Source organism: Erythrolamprus reginae, chromosome 8 (assembly GCF_031021105.1).
Source record: "Erythrolamprus reginae isolate rEryReg1 chromosome 8, rEryReg1.hap1, whole genome shotgun sequence".
Taxonomy (NCBI): Eukaryota; Metazoa; Chordata; class Lepidosauria; order Squamata; family Dipsadidae; genus Erythrolamprus; species Erythrolamprus reginae.
In genome coordinates this window covers 4,237,692-4,259,298 of record NC_091957.1, presented here as the reverse complement: position 1 = coordinate 4,259,298, position 21,607 = coordinate 4,237,692, and the positions used below count along the sequence as shown (strand labels likewise).

The 21,607-nt window shown below is 43.7% G+C and overlaps 2 protein-coding genes across 2 annotated transcripts; both read left to right on the top strand.

Moving 5' to 3' along the window:
* The first annotated feature begins 18 nt into the window (after positions 1–18).
* Positions 19–10,063, top strand: PPP6C (protein phosphatase 6 catalytic subunit). Its single transcript, XM_070758689.1, has 7 exons — positions 19–589; positions 4,054–4,149; positions 5,373–5,438; positions 6,602–6,743; positions 7,228–7,307; positions 7,969–8,178; positions 9,017–10,063. Exons 1-7 carry the CDS (start codon positions 515–517, stop codon positions 9,263–9,265), a joined length of 918 nt encoding a protein of 305 aa, XP_070614790.1. The 5' UTR covers positions 19–514; the 3' UTR covers positions 9,266–10,063.
* A 2,203-nt stretch (positions 10,064–12,266) lies between these two features.
* ARPC5L (actin related protein 2/3 complex subunit 5 like) lies at positions 12,267–20,602 on the top strand. Its single transcript, XM_070758688.1, has 4 exons — positions 12,267–12,505; positions 17,031–17,103; positions 18,358–18,534; positions 19,913–20,602. Exons 1-4 carry the CDS (start codon positions 12,342–12,344, stop codon positions 19,973–19,975), a joined length of 477 nt encoding a protein of 158 aa, XP_070614789.1. The 5' UTR covers positions 12,267–12,341; the 3' UTR covers positions 19,976–20,602.
* The last annotated feature ends 1,005 nt before the right edge of the window (positions 20,603–21,607 follow it).

The following is a 21,607-nucleotide window of genomic DNA, read 5'->3' as shown; positions in this document are numbered from 1 at the left end:
CCCTCCCCGGAGAGTATTGGGAGTATTTGCAACAGAAAGGAACAGTGGCAAGGGTTTGACTCCAAATCCCAGCATGCCTCGGGGCAGGGCGGCCGTTTGGACGCCATAATGGACTCCCGAGGCCCCCGGGGAGGAGGCGAGTGAATGAGAGAGAGAAGCCAGAAAAAAGCAACCGGAAGTGGCCTCGAAGCGGACCAGAAAGAAGCACGCATCCGATTAAAAAAAAATAACCCCTACCGGATATTGCCTTTCTCACTTCCGGTGCGGCCGGGAGAAGAGAAAAGGCGGGTGGGGGGAAAAAGCGGCGTCGCTCGCACACGCACTGAAGGAGGAGCCCTCCGCGAGCCTGTTTTTTTTAGCGTCGCCTGACGGACCGCGTACCGCGTTTTCCCGGCTCTCCGCCGTTGGGGGGCCTAATCCGGAAGTGCGACTCGCAGCTTCCGGTCCGGTCCTCTCTAGCCCTTCTTCCTCCTCTTTCTGCTTCCCTTCCCCTCCCCGGAGCGGCTCTCCCAAAATGGCGCCGCTGGACTTGGATAAGTACGTGGAGATAGCGAGGCTCTGCAAGTACCTGCCCGAGAACGACCTCAAGGTGAGGCGGCCGGCCGGTGGGGGGGGGGGGAGTAGGGAGGACAGTGGGAGGGGCCTCGGAAGGGGAGGGGCCTTCCTTGGGGGGGCTGATTGACATCTAGGAAGGGGTAAAGGAAGGACTTCATACCCATCTATCTCCCCCCCATAAACTCCATCGAATCTCACTTTGAAAGGATGCCTTGAAAGCCTTCTTTAATTTATTTACATATATATATTTGGGCTCCTTCCTGGTTCAGCCCCCTCTTTCCCTCCCGTGGGATTTCGTCGTGGTCCCCTTTCCGGGTTAATCTGAATCTGCCTGATTTGCTGGGAGTGGTGGTGGTGGTGGGAAAGATCAGCACATTAAGCCCGATGAGTGGAGTGATATGTATGGTTGGGTGAATGGGAGTGATTCCTTTTTTAATTGGAATTGGGGTTTTAGGATGTTTATTTTTATTTATTTATTGTATTTATATGCCGTTCACTCCAAATGGACTCTGAGTGACTAACAATCGGAATAAATACAACAACAATGAAAACCGTTAAAATCTAATAATAAAAATAAATAATAATAATATTAAAAAAACATACATACTTACAGTCAGCCTAATTCCAGGCCTGCCGGAAAAGCCAGGTCTTAACGGAAGGTTTAGATTTCTGATGTTTTGTATTTTTCTTGCTGTGAGCCGCCCTGTGTCTAAGGATAGATAGACAGACAGACAGACAGACAGACAACCCTTGATGTTGAGGGTGATGTCCCCTTACACTTGCAAAATACCATATTTCTTGGAGTATAAGACACACCTTAGTTAGCAATAGCCTTAGACTCCTGGTTTGTTTTTTTCTGTGATAGAAATACTGTAGCACTTGTATACCACTTCATACTGCTTTTACAGCTCTCTAAGCGGTTTACATAGTCAGCCTCTTGCCCCCAACAATCTGGGTCTTCATTTTAGCCACCTGAGAAGGACGGAAGGCTGAGTCAACCTTGAGCCGGTAGTGAGATTTGAACTGCTGAACTATGGCTAGCAGTTAGCTGAAGTAACCTGCAGGGCTGCACTCTAACCACTGCCCAATCCCGGCTCTTAAGGTGCAAGACGCACCTTAGTTTTTGGGGAGGAAAATAGGGGGGGGGGTGAAATCTGCCTTCCAGGTATTCATCAGGCTAGTGACTTTAGTCTGATCAGCTTCAGCACATTATTTTATCCCCTGGGTAGGGATGAAAAAAAAAATCTTCAAAGGGAGTAGGAATGAAAACAAGCTTGCAAAGACTTAGGGCTGGGGAAAAAAACTCATTAGGAGTAGCAATGGAAAAAATCCTGCAAGCCGGGAAAATCTTTAGCATCTCTTTAGGGCTGGGGGGGGGGGGGGAAGCTACATTCAGACTATAAGATGCACCCAAATTTTCAGCCTCTTTTAAAGAGGTAAAAGATGCGTCTTATACTCTGAAAAATACAGTATGCCAAATTCTCGGTTAAATGCATCAGGTAGCAAACAATAGCTAGCTCTTGGTGTTAATAGTACCCAGCATTAATTATCTTTCCAACATGGAAAACACCTGAAGTATTATGTACCTGGGAGGTACCGTTATAGAGGCCTAAATTACTCTGATCCTCTGGTAGATAAAGGATATCATTTTTGCCCAAGGGACTTGCACCACAAATGACCTACTGCTAAAGGGTTATCACTCGCATAAGCTAGAAGCAAGGCCAGGCAGAGGCCCAGGAAGACTGAAGGGGAGGCCTGAGTATTTTCATTTCTACCAACTTGAGAGCAGAGCCTACTCTTGCTGCCCCATTAAAACATACGGCTATGGCCCTGCCCATCCAAATGGACTCAAGTCCTCCTTTTAATAATTTATATTTCTCTTCTGCCATCGTTAACAAAACGGTGTGGATGGAGTTGGTCGCTTTTGGAACAAGGGGTAAAGAAATGGAATGTCAATAAAGGAGAATATTTGTAGCTCAGGGTTGAAATGAGGGGCCCTTGGGGCACTCTTGAGGTTGGCTTTCTTTTAGACCAGGGGTAGGCAAAGTTGGCTCTTCTATGACATGTGGACTTCAACTCCCAGGATTCCTGAACTAGCATGATTGGCTCAGGAATTCTGGGAGTTGAAGTCCACAAGTCATAGAAGAGCCAACTTTGCCTACTCTGGTTTTAGACGTTTCGTGACCCAAGTAGGAAATCTCATCAGTGCTAGAAAGGAGTGGGTCATGCATGGAGGGAGGACTGTGGGATCCTTGGTGTTGTCAGAGCTTGGTTGTTTTGTAACCACAAACTACATAACATCATCAGCCAGGGTGGTGCAGTGGTTAGAGTACAGCACTGCAGGCTACTTCAGCTAACTGCTAACTGTAGTTCAGCAGTTCAGATCTCACCACCAGTTCATAGTTGACTCAGCCTTGCATCCTTCTGAGGTGGGTCAAATGAGGATCCAGATTGTTGGGGGCAAGAGGCTGACACTGTAAACTGCTTAGAGAGGGTTGGAAAAGCTCTATGAAGCGGTATATAAATCTAAATGCTATTGCTATTAGTGTTAGATTCATCACTGCTGCTAGACTAACATTGATTAACTCTGATGCTGTTATCTAGTTTGGGTCGCACGACAGGTTTGCAAAAAAAGCGCAAAGTTTAGAGAGCGCCAAGGACCCCTCCGAAATGGAAGGGATACCCAAGAAAGAGGCAACAGATGTATTTCTTGGGCTTTGATGGCCAATGAGACATGAAATAAATATTTTTTGAACTGTAAAGGGAATTTGAAGTTCTGTGTTATCAAAAACTTCAGAAGAGAAGGATTTAGGAGTAGTGATTTCTGACAGTGCGGTCAGGCGGGAAGGAAAGCAAGTCGAATGCTTGGCTGCATAGCTAGAGCTATAACAAGCAGGAAGAAGGAGATTGCTGTCCCGCTGTATAGAGCACTAGTGAGACCACATTTGGAAAACTGTATCCAGTTCTGGAGATAAAGATATTGATAAAATTGAACGGGTTCAAAGATGGGCTACAAAAATGGTGGAAGGTCTTCTTAAGCATAAACCTTATCAGGAAAGACTTCATGAACTCCATCTGTAGAGTCTGGAGGACAGAAGGGAAAGGGGGGACATGATCGAAACATTTAAATATGTGAAAGGGTTAAATAAGGTTCAGGAGGGAAGTGTTTTTAATAGGAAAGTGAACACAAGAACAAGGGGCCACAATCTGAGGTGAGTTGGGGGAAAGATCAGAAGCCACTTGAGAAAATATTATTTGAATGAAAGAGTAGTAGAGGCTTGGAACAAACGTCCAGCAGACGTGGTTGGTAAATCCACAGGAACTGAATTTAAACATGCCTGGGATAAACATAGATCCATCCTAAGATAAAATACAGGAAATAGTATAAGGGCAGACTAGATGGACCAGGAGGTCTTTTTCTGCTGTCAATCTTCTATGTTTCTATGTCATTTTAAGCAGCATAAGTGAACCATGCCCTAACCTGTTCTGTCTTTCCAGCGTTTGTGCGATTATGTCTGTGACCTGCTCCTGGAAGAATCCAACGTGCAGCCGGTTTCTACCCCCGTTACCGTCTGTGGTGACATTCATGGACAGGTGGAATAATTTCCTACGGACCCTGCCTTTGATATTATTTTCTTTTTTAAAAAAAAAAATCTTTATTAATTATTTACATATTGCTACAGCTTTTTTTAAAAAAATGATCATCCTACTAGTTTCATTTTGCTATATTATAACATTGTTACCTAAATCTTAATCTTTATTAATTTCAATCATATTCCCTAAATCATAAATTGTCCAAAGTTAATTGCTAGACAACAATTTTTATAATTATTATGTATATCTAGTAAATGAAAGGTTTAACAAGATTGCTTACTTTTTTTTTCCTTGCATAATTTCAAATTGTGAGAGAATTGACTGTATTATAGATATTTAAGTTGACATTCTTTTCTAAACAGTACAGCCATTAGCTTAGAGCAGACGTAGGCAAAGCTGGCTCTTCTATGACATGTGGACTTCAACTCCCAGCATTCCTGAGCTAGCATGATTGGTTCAGGAATTCTGGGAGTTGAAGTCCACAAGTTATAGAAGAGCCAACTTTGCCTGACCTGGGCTTATGGGAAAACATGTATGACTCCTGGGTGTCAAAGCTGGACTTGGGTGAAGAGAAAGTGCAGGCTTTGAGCACAGAGAAGGGGAATGGCCCCTCTGAACTGCCCTGGTGGCAAAAGAAATATTATTTTCCTTTATACAGCATTGCAAATATAAAGCAGAAAAGTTCTTTATTAAGTAATTTTTGAAAGATTATCAAGGCCCGTCACTCAAACAGAGAGTGTTAGAAGAGTATATCCAACAAGTGAGACTTTTGCCTAATTCTAAGATAATTTCTGAGAATTTTATTTTATTTTGTTTTCCTTTTTGCATTTCCTTTCCTAATTATCATTCCATCTTTTCTAACCTATGTCTCATTAGCAGTTTTTCCTTAAGATTTTCATAAATAGGTTTTGATTTTTATGCAAACCTCAACTCGTATCTCACTTTTGCTTATCAGAATTACCATTTTGGGTACCTCAACTATGCCATTACTGGTAAAGAGGTAATTGTAACATTTCTGTTGGATCAATAGCTATCAGATTGCCCCAAGATCAGGTTTTAAACTTTTTAACAGTCCTTGCAGTTGTAAAGTCTTATAATTAACTGCACGCACATCATTACTTTGGTCGGACTTTCGGGATCATTTTTAGTATTTGTAAAGGGTCACATTTAAAATCCCATCAAGAGTTCAAAATAATGTGTTCTTGTTTCTTTTTGCTTTTCAGTTTTACGATCTATGCGAATTATTCAGAACTGGAGGTCAGGTTCCAGACACGAACTACATATTTATGGTATGAACAAAAGTAGAGTAAACTAGAATTTGGCATGTGGTATATCAAGGGGAGAGGATTGCTCGTGTGGTTTTGTGGTCTGTGAGAAAATAGCTGCTGTTCTTTTGCCGAGTGCGTATAATTTTAAAAAGGGAGCGGGAACTAGTAACGACAGGTTAACAAATGAAGATAGCACAGTTGCTTAGACCGGTGTTTCCCAACCTTGGCAACTTGAAGATATTTGGACTTCAACTCCCAGAATTCCCCAGCCAGCAAAACACTAGCTTAGACTCTAAACTTTCTAACAGTTGTTTGGAGGAATCCATCGATTTGTTGATAATTTGGATAATTTTGTGCACCATGCCCTAAGAAGATTGATAAATAATTGAAAAGCAAAAATGCTTCTGTTTGATAACATTGAAAAGTACCGCACAATGTTCTCCCTGTTTAATTTAATTAATTTAATTTAATAATAAAAGCAAGTAGGATGCTTGGCTGCATAGCTAGAGGTATAACAAGCAGGAAGAGGGAGATTGAGATCCCGCTATATAGAGCGCTGGTGAGACCACATTTGGAATACTGTGTCCAGTTCTGGAGACCTCACCTACAAAAAGATATTGACAAAATTGAACGGGTCCAAAGACGGGCTACAAGAATGGTGGAAGGTCTGAAGCATAAAACGTATCAGGAAAGACTTCATGAACTCAATCTGTAGAGTCTGGAGGACAGAAGGAAAAGGGGGGACATGATTGAAACATTTAAATATGTCAAAGGGTTAAATAAGGTTCAGGAGGGAAGTGTTTTTAATAGGAAAGTGAACACAAGAACAAGGGGACACAATCTGAAGTTAGTTGGGGGAAAGGTCAAAAGCAACATGAGAAAATATTATTTTACTGAAAGAGTAGTAGATCCTTGGAACAAACTTCCAGCAGACGTGGTTGGTAAATCCACAGTCACTGAATTTAAACATGCCTGGGATAAACATAGATCCACTCTAAGATAAAATACAAAAAATAGTATAAGGGCAGACTAGAGGGACCAGGAGGTCTTTTTCTGCCATCAGTCTTCTATGTTTCTATGTTTCAATTTAAACCTTGCTAACCTTGATTACCTATTCGCAAAATTGCAGCCTGAGCACAGTGCCCCCTGTTAAATATAGTAAAGCATTTTTTTTTTACTTCCAGGGTGATTTTGTAGACCGGGGCTATTACAGCCTAGAGACATTTACTTATCTTCTTGCCCTGAAAGCGAAGTGGCCAGATCGAATCACGCTCTTGCGTGGGAATCATGAAAGCAGACAGATAACCCAAGTCTATGGGTTTTATGGTGAGTTCCTCCGAAGCTGCCCCAGCTTCTTGCAACCAATGTATTCCATTGTCGTTAGCATAAAACGGTTATGATTTGAATTTGCCTTTCTGATGGCTTTTTAAAAAATATCAAAAAAAGGTTTTTCTTTGTGGGGAAAGAAAGGAAAGAGGGAGGGAGGGAGAGAGAGAGAGAGAGAAAGTAATACAGGGTGTCAAGGGAAAGGGAGGGTCTTGCCTTCTCTTTCTGCTCAAGATCCCCATGGACAATTGGTGGGGCCACTGTGGGACACAGAATGCTGGACTCGATGGGCTTGGGCCTGATTCAGCATGGCTCTTCTTATGGTCTTAACACTGGGGGGGTTTAAAAAAAACCCAAACTATCCAACACAAAAGGGCAGCGTGTCAAAACAGAACGTAAAATGGAACTTAGAAGTAAGGAGAAATTTCCTAACAGACTTTGGGTCTATATTATTTTCTCTTTTTTCCTTCTCCTCTCAAAACAGATGAATGCCAAACGAAATACGGAAACGCAAACGCCTGGAGATATTGCACTAAAGTCTTCGACATGCTTACGGTAGCAGCGGTAAGTCTTTACAAACAAACAAACAGAAAGGTGATTTATGTATAGTCTGGAGGACCGAAGGGAAAGAGGGGACATGATTGAAATGTTTAAATATGTGTTCAGGAGGGAAGTGTTTTTAACAGGAAAGTGAACACAAGAACAAGGGGACACAATCTGAGGTTAGTTGGGGGAAAGATCAGAAGCAAGGTGAGAAAATATTTGTCAGAAAGAGGACTAGATGCTTGGAACAAACTTCCAGCAGACGTGGTTGGTAAATCCTCAGCAACTGAATTTAAACATGCCTGGGATAAACAGATCCACCCTAAGATAAAATGCAGGAAATAGTATAAGGACAGACGAAAAAGACATGTGGTCTTTTTCTGCTGTCAATCTTCTATGTTTCTAACAACGGATCGCATTGCCTGGCAGAGTCAAGCAAAAATGAGCAACAACTTGCTTCCTCAGCTACCGATATTTCTCCATGGCTTAGCCGTTTGGTATGACGTCATGTACGATGGCGCCTTAAATAGATCACAAGTTACAGGGAAACGTCAGGGAATTTCAAAATGCTTTCCCCCTGGACACCCTGTGACCTCCATTCTCTCTGCATTAAGGAGGGAAACGGGTCACCCTTTGACTTTCGAGGTTGAGTTAAAAAAATATGTATTCTATTTTCTTCCAGTTGATAGATGAACAGATCCTCTGCGTGCACGGGGGTCTTTCCCCAGACATCAAAACACTGGATCAAATCCGAACCATCGAGCGCAACCAAGAGATTCCTCACAAAGGGGCTTTCTGCGACCTCGTGTGGTCTGACCCAGAAGATGTGGACACCTGGGCCATTAGTCCTCGAGGAGCCGGGTGGCTTTTTGGGGCTAAAGTCACCAACGAGGTAAACGAAATTCAACCAACGTTTATTATACTGCCTGCCTTCTGGTTCGTGAGGTTTTGCAGCAGCCGGAATATTATCTGAGATAGGAAGCAAGGAAATTAATCCATCTGTACTAAAGCAACAGCAGTTGAATGTTGTTTAGACTAGTTATTTTCAACCTCTTGAGTTGCGGCACATTTTTTACATATACAAAATCATGGGGCACATTGAGCAGGGGGGAGTGGGGGGGTAAAAAAAATTTGGACGAAAAAATTTATCTCTCTCTCTTCCTCCCTTTCGCTCTATTTCTCTCCCTCTTTCTCTCTTCCTTCCCCTCTCTATCCATCCCTTTCTTTCTCTCTTCCTTCCTCTCTTTTTTGCTGTCTTTCTATCTCTCCCTCCTTCCCTGCCTCTCTCTCTCTTGCTTTCTTTCTCTCTCTCTCTTTCTCTCTTTCTTTCTTTCTTTCTCTCTCTCTTGCTTTCTTTCTCTCTTTCTCTCTCTTGCTGAGCTTCACGGCACACCTGACCATGTCTCGCGGCACACTGGTTGAAAAACACTGGTTTAGACCACATTTGGAATACTGTGTTCAGTTCTGGAGACCTCACCTACAAAAAGATATGGATCAAAGACAGGCTACAAAAATGGTGTAAGGCCTTAAGCATAAAACGTATCAGGAAAGACTTCATGAACTCAATCTGTATAGTCTGGAGGGCAGAAGGGAAAGGGGAGACACGATCAAAACATTTAACTAGGTTAAAGGGTTAAATAAGGTTCAGGAAGGAAGTGTTTTTAATAGGAAAGTGAACCCAGAGGTTAAAAGTGCATTATAAATAAACATTGTTATTATTATTTTGACAGTTTGTCCACATCAACAACTTAAAACTGATCTGCCGGGCTCACCAGCTGGTCCACGAAGGCTACAAATTTATGTTCGATGAGAAGCTGGTAACCGTCTGGTCCGCTCCAAACTACTGCTACCGCTGTGGAAATATCGCCTCAATCATGGTCTTTAAAGACGTGAACACGAGAGAACCGAAGCTGTTCCGGGCGGTCCCGGATTCCGAACGCGTCATCCCTCCTAGAACAACCACGCCGTATTTCCTCTGAAATAATCTCCGGCCCTCCCTCCCGATTATTATTATTTTTTTGTGACGTACATCCTATGGAGCACTTTGCTGCTGAAATGCTTTTTTTAATTATTATTTTTAAATTATCTAAATGTGTTGTATATGGTCCTTAACGTTGCATTTCTTAAACCTGCCTTGCCCTCCTCCCTTTTCTAGGACTGCTTTTGAAATTTCCCACAAGCACTTAACTTGTCATATACATACATACATACATATATATATATATTTAGTGCTTTGGTTTCCTGTTTTTTTTGTTTTTAGGGGAAAAAGAAACTCTTTCCCTTCGAAATAAAATCAAATAAAAACAGCAAGACGTCAGAACTAACCTGATTCTTTTTTTTTTATTTCGTTTAGGAGTTGGCTTGGGGAATTGTTGTTGTTTTTTTCTTTTGTTTTGGATAAGGTTTTTTAAGAAATTTCAGCAGCAAAGTTGAATTAATGTGCATATATTGGGACTTTTGTTAGTCCAACTTCAGGGCATATCCTTAGGCTGTAAAAGGTGGGCTGGCCTTGTTTTATATTTTAAATCATAAATAAGTGGTTTTAGAAAACTGCCCCTTAGATATATATAGATATAGATATATATTTCTTTCAGCTTTGTTTTTTTATTTTTAGGGTCCCAAGTGAAACGGGAAACCCGTTTACAGGTATTTGAATTTGTACATTAAAATAACTGTTCTGATTTTTTCTCAGATACCTTGTATTTTTAATAAAAGTGATGATCCTGAACCCCTGCCTCTAGGTTAAACTTGACAATAAAACCATACATTGTTGTGAATGAGTGCCTTCGTGCGACAATCTTGACTAAAACAGACACTAACACAAACACAGTCACAATTTTTTCAGGGATATTTTTGTAAATGCATTTGGGCTTTTGGAACTAAAGCACTGATCACAGCTAAGGAAGCTTTTTTCTTCTTTTTTAAAATCGTTTTTGGGCTATTTTGCCCTCGGCCATTATTTTGGGAGAGATATTTTAAGAAAAACGGGTCTGCCAATGTGGAACAGGAATTGTTAAAACAGTCTAGCACAGTGTTTCCCAACCTTGGCAACTTGAAGATATCTGGACTTCAACTCCCAGAATTCCCCAGCCAGCGAATGCTGGCTGGGGACTTCTGGGAATTGAAGTCCAGACATCTTCAAGTTGCCAAGGTTGGGAAACACTGGTCTAGCACACAAGACAAGACATTGATGATGCCTGATTTATCTCTTCTTTAGCAGCACTTTGAAATAACAATGCTTTTTTACTTTGACATTTTAAATCTAGCAAAGTGGAAATCAGCAAGCAGCACAAGTTTTAATATTTTTTTAAAACAAAATATTAACTTCAGGGACATCCCTTAAATATAAAACTCAACTTTTTAAAAAGAGGTAGTTTCATAACATCATTGCAATTTTTAGAATTTTATAACCCATGAACTGTATTTTCAACTTGAGGCCTTTAATATATATTACAGAAAGACTGCCTGTTTTGAAAAAAAATTACATACACGAATCTCTGACATATGTCACTTTTTAATTTTTGTAATGCATCCTTGGACTAATGGAGGGAAAACTTCAGCTTAGCTAAAATGTCCTGTCTGCCATTTTAGGGAATGGTAGGGTTTTTTTAATATGCACATTTATATGTATATAAATAATCTAATAATAAATAATCCTTTTGCCAGCATTTTCTACATAAGGCTGCTGTAAACAGGAGCCTTTTATACTTCAGTCTCATGCTTATCCATCTTGTTGAAGAAATAGATGAATTTGAGGCAATTTGACTGCCAGCCTTTTGAAATCTATTAATTAAAATACTGATAATGATACTGTTCATAGCCAAAAATAGTGTATTTACTTCCGCATCTCTACTTCTCGGAAATTCGACTTTCGCAGGCGGTCTCAGAATGCATCCCCTGCGAAAAGCAAGGGAACACTGTATATATATAAATATATAACTTGTTTCTGCTGAAATTTTAAAATTAAGAGAGACTAGGATAATATTTTAAAGAGAGATAGTTTACTTGGCTTTAATTTGATTTGTATGCCACCCCTCGGAAGACTCGGGGTGGCTCACAGCATATACAAAAACGCAATAGTACAATTCATCCAATTAATATACATAAAAATAATCTTCAAAAATTCTAAATTTAAAAACTTTCATTAACATTGATTCAATAAATCATACTAAAATAGAACAGATAATTAAATGATAGATGGTAGATAGATATAGATAGATAGAGAGATGATAGAAACAGCAGATAAAATGGTAGATTGTATGATAAATGATCGATAATATAGATATGATAGATAGATGATAGAACAGATAATTAAATGGTAGATAGACTGATAAATGATAGATAATATAAATATGATAACAGATAAAGATGATAGATGATAGAACAGATAATTAAATGATAGATAGTATGATAAATGATAGATAATCTGATATAGACAGATAGATTTATTTATTTATTTTGTCCAATACACAATGAGGGTTTTAGTGGGTATATATATATATATATATATATACACACACATAGTAAAATACATGATGAAGGTTATAGAGGAGATACTCATAGTAAAATATATCTAAGAAATAATAGAAAAGAAGATATAGGAATAGAACATATCAATGAAAGAATAGAAGAAGAGATATAGGAATAGAAGAAAGGTATAGGAGATATAGGAGAGCAATAGGACAGGGGACGGAAGGCACTCTAGTGCACTTGTACTCGCCCCTTAAAAGATAGATAGATAGATAATAAAGAGGATCGGAAAAAGAGGAGAGAAAGAAGAAGCAACGGGGATGAATGAACGAATGAACAGAAATGACACTGAATCAGAGAGGGGTGGTGGTCACGTGACCTTCAACCCGTCCTAAGCGCCGGCAGAACTCTTCCCTAAGCAGGCCACGCCCCAGGCCAAGCTCCACCTTCCCGGCCGCTCCACCTTCCTCCACCACGTTCCTCCCCTTCTCCCGAGTGAGCGGGCGGGGTTTCCGCTTCCGAGGTGGGTCGGCGTGCGGGTGAGTGAGGGACCGGAGGTGGTGGTGGCGGCCGCCCGGCGCGGCCATGGCGCGGAGCTCGTTCTCGTCGCGCTTCCGCCGCCTGGACATCGACCAGTTCGACGAGAACCGCTTCGTGGAGGAGCCCGACGGGGCCGAGGCCGGAAGCGGGGCCGGCGCGGCCGAGGGCAACGGAGGGCCCGGCCCGGAGGTGGAAGCGGCGCTGCGGCAATATCCTTTCGGGGGCTCCAATGACCGGGATTGGGGGGGGGGGAGGCCTTGCCGGGACTCCAAGACCCATTCGCCGCCCTGGCCTGTCCTCCCTTGCCTTCTTTCCCCCCGCCTGGAAGAAGGAGGCCATCGCAGGATCAGTTGGGCCCTGCGCTCTGTCTCTCTCTCCTTCTGTGTCACCTGTCAATCAATCTGTCATCTATGACTGTCTGCCTAGGTGACTCTCCCTTCTATCCACCTACTACACCGTCTGTCTATAACTATCACTCTGTCTCCATCCATCCACCACCCACCTCTATCTGTTTATCCGTCCATCCATCAATCAATCTATTATCTGTCTCTCTATCAATCTATCATCTATGTACAGTATCTATCTATCTATCTATCTATCTATCTATCTATCTATCTATCTATCTATCTAATCTGTTTGTCTAACTATCTAACATCTATTATTTGTCTATCTATTTAGCTATCTGTCTGTCTGTCTGTCTGTCTGTCTGTCTAGCTATCTATCTCTATTTGTCCATCTTTCAACCTATCATCTATATATCCATCCATCACCCACCTCCATCTGTTCATCCATCCCTATCTATCCTCCATCACCTCTGTTTATCCACCCTTCAGCTATCTATCCATCGCATCCATCATCTGTCCATCTATCTATAACTTCTATATCCATCCGACCTCCATCTGTTCAGCTATCTATCCATCCATCTGTCATCACCTCTTGTTTGTTTGTTTATCCATTCATCTATCACCCACTTCCATTTGTTCATCCCTCTCTATCTGTCATCACCTCTTGTTTGTTTGTTTGTTTGTCCATTCATCATCTATCTATCCATCACCTCTGTCTTTTTATCCACCCATCATCTATCTAACTATCATCTCTGTTTATCCATCCGTCATCTAATCTAATCTCTATGTTTTCATCTTATCCATCCATTTTAGCTATGTCTCTGTTGTTGTCTTATACCAGTCTATATATTTATCTCTATGTATCTTATTTATCTCTATCTACATATCCATATACCCCTATATCTATGTGTAAATATATCCTATCTATACATCCACATCTCTCTCCATTCTATCCACCCACCATATCTGTCTCATTTCTATATCTCCATCCTGGAACCCATATCTCCTGTCTCTATTGTACACATCTATCTATCATACCGGTATGTATCTATCCATCTGTCTCTGCATTCTATCCACCCTATCTGTCTATGTCACTCATCATCCCTTATCTTGTCTCTTGTCCATCCATTTACCATATCTCCCTTTGTCCCCTCCAAAAAACCCTCGCTGGTCTCCCCCCTTTCTCAGTGGCTTCATCCATATCTCTACCTTGAGATTATTTATTTATTTATTTATTAATCAGATTTGTATGCCGCCCCTCTCCGCAGACTCGGGGTGGCTCACAGCAATAATAATACAACGTAAATAAATCTAATATTTAAGTTTAAGTTAATTTAAAACCCCAATTTAAAAACCAATCATACATACTAACATACCATGCATAAATTTTATAAGCCTAGGGGGAGGGAAAGTCTCAATTCCCCCATGCCTGATGACACAGGTAGGTTTTAAGGAGCTTACGAAAGGCAAGGAGGGTGGGGGCAACTCTGATATCTGGGGGGAGTTGGTTCCAAAGGGTCGGGACCGCCACAGAGAAGGCTCTTCCCCTGGGTCCCGCCAAATGACATTGTTTAGTTGACGGGAGTTAAAAGCCCAGCATGTCTCTCTAGATGTTATGAAGCATTCATTGATCTGAGACCTTGTTTCTTCATCCATCCATCCATCATCTATCTATCCATCACTTCTGTCTTTTTATTCATCCATCCATCACTTATCTATCCATCATCTGTTTATCCATCTATCCATCATCTGTTTATCCACCCATCTATCATCTATCCGTCATCTTTGTTTATCCATCCATCCATCATCTATCCATCATCTCTGAGGCCGGGAGTAACTGAAGAGCAGATACAGCTCTTGCTCCGTTCTTCCTTTCCATGGTGAATTTTGGAAGGAGGTCCTTTCACAGACTGCCTTTTTAAAGAGGGCCTTTCCCACTTTTTGCCTTCCTCTCTTCCCTAAAATATGCAGTTCCACCAGGCAAGTGACTTAAGACAGTCATGCTGGGCGTGACTGCTGTTGGTTCAGGCTTTTGCTATTATTATTTTTTTTAATCTGGGTGGGTCGCCTAGAGGTGATTTTGGCTTCCTGCTTTGGAAATAGGAGCCCCATGGGGAGTAATTTTACAACTCCCTGGCTAATCCTCGCTTTCCCCCTGCAGTAAAATGCCTTGCTCCTTAAGCTTGCTTCAGATCTCTTAACCATTCTTGGCATTTTTTCGGTGCTCTGGAAACTGACGGTGTCTATTTCTATCCAGGCTTGGTCGAGGCTTAAGGGATGCTTTCGGCATTTATACGCCCACCAGTTCATTCCTAGCCTGCAGTGCCTTGCGTTAAAAATCCTCTCTCTGGCTTGTTCGTCTGGATTTGCTTCTCTTTTCTCTCTGCATTTGCAACGCATCTTTCAATTTATGTTTTTCTTGCATCTTTCAATTTATGTTTTTCTTGCATCTTTCAATTTATGTTTTTCTTGCATCTTTCAATTTATGTTTTTCTTTCCTTTCCCCGGGGCTGCAGGTTGAGGCCTGTCCTTGATCCAGCTGTGATTTTCACACAGCCGCCCACGTCTCCCTCCCCCGAGTGGAGCATCGAACGGGGGTTCCAATGGCAATGTTGTTTCGTGCGACGGAATGAGGGGGCGGTTGTAAAAGGCAGTGTGGAGACAATGCCGGCACTGTGCGGGAATTTGTTCCCTGTGGTTGCCAGGTGCAGCATCTGTTAGGGCATGTGTGACTTTGATCTGCCAATTTATTTTTTTATTTTTTTACTTCCGGAGAGGAGCTGAGAAACCTTTAAAAAAAAAAAACCCTGTGAAAATGAAGGTGCACAGCTTAGCCCGTGAACGAGACGCTGACAAGCCTGCAGAGGTGAAATATTTATATACATGATACAGTGGGACCTCTACCTAAGAACGCCTCTACTTACGGACTTTTCTAGATAAGAACCGGGTGTTCAATATTTTTTTTGCCTCTTCTCAAGAACCATTTTCCACTTACAAACCCGAGCCCCCGAAACTGTAACTGGAAAAATCGGGGAGAAACCTCTGTGGGGCCTCTCTAGGAATATCCCGGGAAGAAACATGACCAGAAAAGGTGGGGAGAAGCATTTGTGGAGCCTCTCTAGGAATCTCCTGGGAGGAAGCAGGGCCGGAAAAGGCAGGGAGAAGCCTCCATGGAGCCTCTCTAGGAATCTCCTGGGAGGAAACAGGGCTGGAAAAGGCAGGGAGAAGCCTCCTTGGGGCTTCTCTAGGAATCTCCTGGGAGGAAACAATGCCAGAAAAGGTGGGGAGAAGCTCTGTGGGGCCTCTATAGGAATCTCCTGGGAGAAAACAGGGCCGGAAAAGACGGGGAGAGACCTCCTTGGGGCCTCTCTAAGAATCTCCTGGGAGGAAACAGGGCTGGAAAAGGCAGGGAGAAGCCTCCTTGGGGCTTCTCTAGGAATCTCATGGGAGGAAACAGGGTCGGAAAAGGCGGGGAGAAGCCTCTGTGGGGCCTTTCTAGGAATCTCCTGGGAGGAAACAAAGCCTCCACCCTCCCTGTGGTTTCCCCAATCGCACACATTATTTGCTTTCACATTGATTCCTATGGGGGAAAATGCTGCTTCTTACAAACTTTTCTACTTAGGAACCTGGTCACGGAATGAATTAAGTTCGTAAGTAGGACAAGATTACTGAGGAATAGGGGTGGGGTGGCAGGAAACTGCACCCCGGGGCGTCTCCGGTTCACCAGGAATGACAGAGAACTGTAAGGGACGTGATGCCATGCAGTTATCATGTCTGGTCTGGCAAACAGGGACCGGTTTGGCTGGGTCTGAAGACACGGAGGTGGGGTTGTTTCTGCCAGTCGAGATCCGGCGAATGTGGTTTGGCTTGTTTCTGATCGTGGCATGACAGGTTCAGCTGATGCTGCCCTTTTTCAGCAGTAGGGGACAAAAGGACATGGAATTGACATTTACCCCTGAGTAGAATTAAAATATCTCGGGCACAGTGGGGAAAGGAAAAAACAGAATAAAATAAAACACCAAACAAGCCAATATCTTTAGTCCGAGTTTGCCTCCTATCCTTGGTTACGTTTAACCTTGGCTAGCTTTGCTGCAGCTCTAGAAGCCTTTTTGGCGATATTGTTGCAGTGGGCTTTAGCACTTAGGACATTTGATATTAGTATTCCAAGGTCTTTTACTGAGTGGGGGTTAGCAGTGAGAGATTGTTTATTTAGTTTGTATGTGCGGTTTGGATTCTTTTTGCCGATGTGGAGGAGGGTAGAGCATTTGTTGGTTGATATTGTTAGGGATGGTTATTATAGATTGGTGGGTGGGGGGATTTTTTTTTTGGGGGGGGGAGTTTCACAACTGCACAACACAGCCACAAATTCCTTAGCTTCCTTTTATCGCACGGGGGACTTGCTTCGGGCCTTCCACGCCGCTTTACGAAACTCTCCTGTCAATACCAAGAACCCAGTTGCAAAGGTAAAAGGGAGATTTTTTTTAAAAAACCCAAAACATTTGTTGCTATATCGACATGACCTCAGATCAAATTCCCTAGTTCAGGGGTTGGCTCTTCTATGACTTGTGGACTCCAACTCCCAGAATTCCTGAGCCAGTCATGTTAGCTCAGGAATTCTGGGAGTTGAAGTCCACATGTCATAGAGCCAACTTTGCCTACCCCTGCTCTAGTTGGTGAAAATTCTGGAGGGCAGAACAGTTTGGAAAGGGAGCTGCCATTGGCTTTCACCTGAACTCAGCCACTTGGGAGGTGAGTTCGGGCAGGGGGTCTTCCAACCTTGGCGACTTTAAGACTTATGGACTTCAACTCCCAGAGTTCCTCTGCCAGCTTTGAGAGATTCCCATGTCTGAACTCCTGCAAAGGAATTCTTGAGTATGCAAGTGGTCGCTTAGCAGCTGTTTGAAATTACAACGGTGCTGGGGGGGGGGGGGGGGAGAGCCAGGGTGGTGCAGTGGTTAGAGTGCAGCACTGCAGGCTACTTCAGCTAACTTCTAGCTGTAGTTCAGCGGTTCAAATCTCACCACCGGCTCCAGGTTGATTCAGCCTTCCATCCTTTTCCGAGGTGGGTCAAATGAGGACTATGATTGTTGGGGGCAAGAGGCTGGTTCTGTAAACTGCTTAGAGAGGACTGGAAAAGCACTGGGAAGTGGGATATAAGTCTAAATGCTATAGGAAGGAAGGAAGGAAGGAAAGAGAGGAAGGAAGGAAGGAAAGAAGGAAGGAGAGAGAAAGAAGGAAGGAAGGAAAGAGAGAGAAGGAAGGAAGGAAAGAGAGAGAGAAGGAAGGAAAGAGAGAGAAGGAAGCAAGGAAGGAAAGAGAGAAAGAAAGAAGAAAAGGGGGGAGGGAAGGGAAGGAGGGAGACGGGGTGGCGCAGTGGTTAGAGTACAGCACTACAGGCTACTTCAGCTAACTGCTAGCTGTCGTTCAGCAGTTCAAATCTCACTACCGGCTCCAGGTTGACTCAGCCTTCCGTCCTTCCGAGGTGGGTCAAATGAGGACCCAGATTGTTGGGGAACAAAAAGCTGATTCTGTAAACCGCTTAGAGATGGCTGTCAAAGCACTACGAAGCGGCATATAAGCCTAAATATCTATTATGACCGATTTTTCACACTTGCGACCACTGTCGTCAGAGAGTGGGCTCAGAGAATCCTTCCCAGCGCAGCCTGCGTGGGTTGAAATATAACGCCAGTGGGCCTCACCCTCGCCTTCCTCCACAGGAGCAGGCCCAGGAAGTGGTGCTGAAGGTCCTGACCTCCTTCAAGAGCAGCGAGATTGAGCAGGCGGTCAACTCCCTGGACGGCGACGGCGTCGACTTGCTAATGAAGTACATTTATAAAGGGTTCGAAAAGCCGACGGAGAACAGCAGCGCCATCCTCCTTCAGTGGCATGAGAAGGTAAGGCGGGCACCCCACCTCGGGAGGTCCATCGTGGCCAGAGGTGAGCTGCTGGGGGCTTGGGAGAACCTCTAGTTGGGTTCTGTGCGGTTCAGAGAAACACCCTCCCCCCAAAAATATCCCACTTCTGGTTCTCCCAGGAGTCCCCACACGTGGATGTATTATTGGATGCGGGTGAGTGCAGGGCGCGCAGAGGTTCACGGAGGGTGAAAACGGGCCTACCGGAAATGAGCCCATTTCCAGAGGGCCACAGGAGGCCGTTTTCGTCCTCTTAGAGCATTGTTTCCCAACCTTGGCAACTTGAAGATATCTGGACTTCAACTCCCAGAATTCCCCAGCCAGCAAATGCTGGCTGGGGAATTCTGGGAGTTGAAGTCCACATTTCTTCAAGTTGCCAAGGTTGGAAACACTGTCTTAGAGGCTCTAGTGATGGTGAACCTTTTTTCCCCTCGGGTGCTGAAAGAGTGTGGGCGTGCGCTATTGCGCATGGGCGAGTGCCCACACCCATAATTCAATGCCTGGGGAAGGCAAAAACAGCATCTCCCGCCCTCCAGGGACCCTCTAGAGGCCAAAAACGGCCTCTTTCCCACCTTCTCGTGGGTCCAATAGGCTCATGTTTCGCCCTCCACAGGCCCCAAAGGCTTCCCTGTAGCCGGGAGAGTGTAAAAACGCCCGCCCGCCCGCCCTTCCCTTGGAGGCTCTCTGGAAGCAAAAAACGCCCTCCCAGAGCCTCTGTGTGAGCCAAAAATCAACTGGCTGGCCCACCCATGCACGTTGGAGCTGAGCTAGGACAACGGCTCACGTGCCACCAGATATGGCTCCACATGCCACCTGTGGCACTCGTGCCATAGGTTTGCCATCACTGGTCTAGAGCAGTGTTTCCCAACCGTGGCAACTTGAAGATATCTGGACTTCAACTTCCAGAATTCCCCAGCCAGCATTAGCTCTCATCAACTAGCCATACCCTTACCAGGATTTGAAGCTGGGGAGTCTGCCTGTAGGGCAGTAGCTTTAACCTCTAGACCACAGGTTCTCCTCCTCTCAGCTTGCGTGTGTGTGACATATTTTTGCTGATAATGAAAAGGAAGTCTAGTGTGGATCTATTTCAAGCTCTTTTGCTTTCATCAGCTAGCCATGCTCTTATCGGGATTTGAACCCGGGGAATCTGCCTATAAGGCAGTAGCTTTAACCTCTAGACCACAGGTTCTCCACCACTCAGCTTGTACCAGGGAAGAGTTATATGTATATTTTTTCTGTTGAATCACCCAGGTATTTCAAAATATACGTACACAGAGACACACAAACTGCCTTGATGGATGATAGGCGGGTTCGTCCGGCAATGCCGCAGCGCTGCTAATTTCTCGTTTTCTCTTCTCAGGCATTCGCGATAGGCGGACTCGGCTCCATCGTCCGGGTTCTCACCGCACGGAAAACGGTTTAAATAAAGCCGGGTCCCGAGACACCGAGAACAATTTTTGAGAGCTGGGAAGAGCCCTCCACGTTTCAGATATTACTCCTCAACGGCCGGCAAGCTTCTCACTCGAAAACACACAGTTGGGAGAAGGAAGGAAGGATCTCGTCTTCCGCGAGGAGGCACGGGGAGAATGCTGGTGTGTTCGTTTTCCGACCGAAGGACTCCGAGGCCGGGAAGCGAGGGGAGGCAGCCTGCGACTTTGCACGGCAGCGGAGGGGGAAACGGGGTTGTGTGATTTGCGTTGGCAACCGGGTGCCCCGTTTCCTGAACGGCGGGGCTACTGCTTCTCTGGCCCACTGAATGTGTGTTTGTGTGTGTGCGCGCGCTTGTGTGGGTGTGAAACTTTTAAACACTGGGGTGGGGGAGGCACGGGGAGGGGTTGGTAGCTACGGTGTCGGAAGCAAAGCGGTTAAGGTGTTTAAGGGAAGGCAGGCGTTCTCATGCAAGGGGGCCTCTTATTATTATTATTATTATTATTTTTGTTTGTAAATAGTTTAAAAAAGAATCAACCGGCTCAGCGCGGACGTCAGTTTCATGTAAAGTGCCTGCTACTCTGTAATTAAAATAAAACTTCTTGGAGAGTTAACTTTAAAACGGGCTACATGGCTCTGTCTTCCATCAATACTTCCACATTTGGAATACTGTGTCCTCACCTACAAAAAGATATGGATCAAATTGAACGGGTCCAAAGATGGGTTAAAAAAATTGTGGAAGGCCTTAAGCCTAAAACTGACCAGGAAAGACTTCATGAAGTCCATCTGTCTAGTCTGGAGGACAGAAGGGAAAGGGGGGACACGGTCGAAACATTTAAATAGGTTAAAGGGTTAAATAAGGTTCAGGAGGGAAGTGTTTTTAATAGGAAAGTGAACCCAAGAATAAGGGGGCACAATCTGAGGTCAGTTGGGGGAAAGATGAGAAGCCACGTGAGAAAATATTATTTGACTGAAAGAGTAGTAGAGGCTTGGAGCAAACTTCCAGCAGACGTGGTTGGTGAATCCACAGTCACTGAATGTAAACATGCCTGGGATAAACATAGATCCATCCTAAGATAAAATACAGGAAATAGTATAAGGGCAGACTAGATGGACCAGGAGGTCTTTTTCTGCCGTCAATCTTCTATGTTTCTATAAAGAGAGACCTAAACAAGCTACCCCTCACTTTTTCCATAAAGCAAATGCTTTGCTGCGTTTAAATCCGAGTTTCTCAAAACTCAAATAGTTTTGACTGTAAAAAATATGACTTCAGCAACCGAGTTGTCGAAGCGTGGAACTCATTACCAGTAGTGTCAACCCCTAACCTCAAACATTTTCCCTTAGACTATCCACGATTGACCTCTCCAGGTTCCTTAGAGGTCAGTAAGAGGCGTGCACCAGTGTGCCTTCCATCCCCTGTCCAATTGTCTCTCCTTATCTCATTTATCTTTTCTTCCTTTCAAATATGTTCACCTATACTTTTATATCTTTTCTTCTATCCTTTTCTTTACTTAATATTATTACATATCTTTCTCTTCAATGTGTATTATGTATTGGACAAAATAAATAAATAAATAAATAGTGGGGAGGGGGCTTGGAGTGATGGAGGGGTGCATGACCCCCGGGG

Coding starts and splice junctions, on each gene's coding strand:
- ARPC5L (XM_070758688.1), top strand. CDS start 12,342: ATGGCGCGGAGCTCGTTCTCGTCGCGCTTCCGCCGCCTGGACATCGAC. Junction 12,506..17,030: donor GTGGAAGCGGCGCTGCGGCA/ATATCCTTTCGG, acceptor CTTTTATCGCAC/GGGGGACTTGCTTCGGGCCT. Junction 17,104..18,357: donor CCAAGAACCCAGTTGCAAAG/GTAAAAGGGAGA, acceptor CTTCCTCCACAG/GAGCAGGCCCAGGAAGTGGT.
- PPP6C (XM_070758689.1), top strand. CDS start 515: ATGGCGCCGCTGGACTTGGATAAGTACGTGGAGATAGCGAGGCTCTGC. Junction 6,744..7,227: donor CCAAGTCTATGGGTTTTATG/GTGAGTTCCTCC, acceptor CTCTCAAAACAG/ATGAATGCCAAACGAAATAC. Junction 8,179..9,016: donor GGGCTAAAGTCACCAACGAG/GTAAACGAAATT, acceptor TTATTTTGACAG/TTTGTCCACATCAACAACTT.